The sequence below is a fragment of the Catharus ustulatus genome, chromosome 8 (assembly GCF_009819885.2).
Source record: "Catharus ustulatus isolate bCatUst1 chromosome 8, bCatUst1.pri.v2, whole genome shotgun sequence".
Classification (NCBI taxonomy): Eukaryota; Metazoa; Chordata; class Aves; order Passeriformes; family Turdidae; genus Catharus; species Catharus ustulatus.
In genome coordinates, this window is record NC_046228.1 from 35,038,146 (window position 1) to 35,040,232 (window position 2,087).

General features: G+C 42.3%; 1 protein-coding gene across 1 annotated transcript; it reads left to right on the top strand.

Annotated features, from left to right (window-relative positions):
• Positions 1 to 990: 990 nt before the first annotated feature.
• ATOH7 (atonal bHLH transcription factor 7) lies at positions 991 to 1,705 on the top strand. The gene has a single exon (XM_033066650.1). It carries the CDS (start codon positions 1,090 to 1,092, stop codon positions 1,543 to 1,545), a length of 456 nt encoding a protein of 151 aa, XP_032922541.1. The 5' UTR covers positions 991 to 1,089; the 3' UTR covers positions 1,546 to 1,705.
• Positions 1,706 to 2,087: the final 382 nt, after the last annotated feature.

The window sequence follows — 2,087 nt, forward strand, 5'->3', positions numbered from 1 at the left end:
AACTATAAAATCCCCTTTTTTCTGAAGACACTATTCTGGTTGCAATGTTGTGTACTTTATACAACATTAAAATTGTGAATGCTGGAGGGTCTCTAATAATTTGAGTTTACTTATTTTGGTACCATATGTGCAAAACAGTGGTATTCTGGGCCATGTATCTTTTAGCTCTTTCTCCTGCTTCATTAATGCAGTTTTTTCTTCCATCCTCAATACTTAGCCAGAATTTTCGTGTGTTTTAATGTACAAATAGTACAATGCACAGAGATTTTTTTTTTCCCCTTGAGTTGCAACAGATTATCCATTGAAAGGATCTTTTGCTTAACTGCCCAGAGTCTTGTGGGGCCAGCCAGACACTACTCCAGATGGCAAGTTGTTAGGGCTGGACAGAATGGCTTTGGAAGACTTCTCAGCAGATGAAGGCTTTAATGTTGGGATTTCACTGTTTGGCTTTTTTTCCCCCCTGGTTCCCAGGGTGGGAAGGTGCTGGGATGGCAGCAGCGTGCCGCCCGCCCACCTGCTGCCACCTGTTCAGCTTTTGCAGTTTCTATAAAGCCTCGTCTTGTCCACTCCACACAATCACTGCTGGCTGGCCAGAGCCAAGGAAGGAAATCTCTCCTAGGAAGTTATGTCTTCAGATCCCACCCTTCACCATCACAAAATGCTCTCCTAAACTGAAGCAGGACTTCTCTCATTTGCAACAGCCACTTGGAGTTGTTGTACCTTTAATCCAGTAAGATCCTTATTGGATTAAACGGACCGTTTTCTTCAGCAGCGTACATTTTGAGAATGGAGATTTCGTTGTTTTCTCTCTCTGAGATGAAAGGAATTACAAGAATGGAAGCATAAGATATAAAAAATGCTTCATTCTTTCCTTCAACGATAAGAAACAATTTTCAGACGTTTCCAGAAGAACTTTTATTTTATTATGTTTATTTTTTTAGAAGCCAAGACAAATACTCCATAATTGATATTGGGAAACAGATTCCAGAGGCACGAAGGCTTCTCCATGAGTGCTCTCCTTACCACTTTTTAGATACGGAATTGTTGCCAGGTGACCTTTGTGTGTGTGACAGTGAAGCTGCATCCGCTATGAAAACGTGTAAATCCAGTCACCTGGACTCGGGTGTGGAGGCAGAGGCGCAGTGCAGAAGTGGAACAGGCTGTGTGGTGAAGTGCAGCTCGGAGAGGATGGAGAACGCTGCCAAGAGGAGACTGGCTGCCAACGCCCGTGAGAGGAGGCGCATGCAGGGGCTGAACACAGCCTTCGACCGCCTGAGAAAGGTGGTGCCGCAGTGGGGGCAGGACAAGAAACTGTCCAAGTATGAGACCCTGCAGATGGCTCTGAGCTACATCATGGCTCTGACCAGGATCCTGGCCGAAGCTGAAAGGTACAGTAGTGAGCGAGAGTGGATTAGCCTGCACTGTGAGCACTTCCATGCCGACAGCTACCAGCACTACCCGGCACAGAAACCCAGCGCCGACAGCGATCCTTACTCACAGAGGGTGTTCAGCTACCACCCCGAGCACTTCCAAATAGCTAACTAGAACTTGTTGCCAACTGGGAAAATGCAGCAGGCCAGATGTGTAATTTAATAATTAGCAAGAGTTAATCTGCTTGGCTAAGGTAATATTGGCATGATAATAGCTCATTCTTGTTTGCGTCTTATAGGAATTTGACAAAATAAATTTGCTCTGAGAACATAAAATCAAAAGGCATTTAGTATGATTGAATTTATTTAATGCTGGTGGAAATTATACTTTTAATTTGAAATATTTCTGTTTCCTAGTTTATCTAGTGTATTTGATGCTTAAATAAGCTTTTGATGTTTTTTTTTTTTTACTGTGATGAATCATGACAGTATTTCTACAGATCATGGGACAAGTTGACCTGTGGCGTAACTGAATGGAATAGCACCAGAAATGAACTTCATTCCATGTTTTTCTTTTTATGTCAGCTTTAAAGTTGTTCTTTTCACATAAATGGTTCACATGGGAAAAAAAAAGATTATAATGTATTGGAGTTCTAGTCCTCAGAGAACTAACTTTCTTAAACTTTGTAAGTTTGACATATGGGTTCCAAAGTTGTG

Coding starts and splice junctions, on each gene's coding strand:
- ATOH7 (XM_033066650.1), top strand. CDS start 1,090: ATGAAAACGTGTAAATCCAGTCACCTGGACTCGGGTGTGGAGGCAGAG.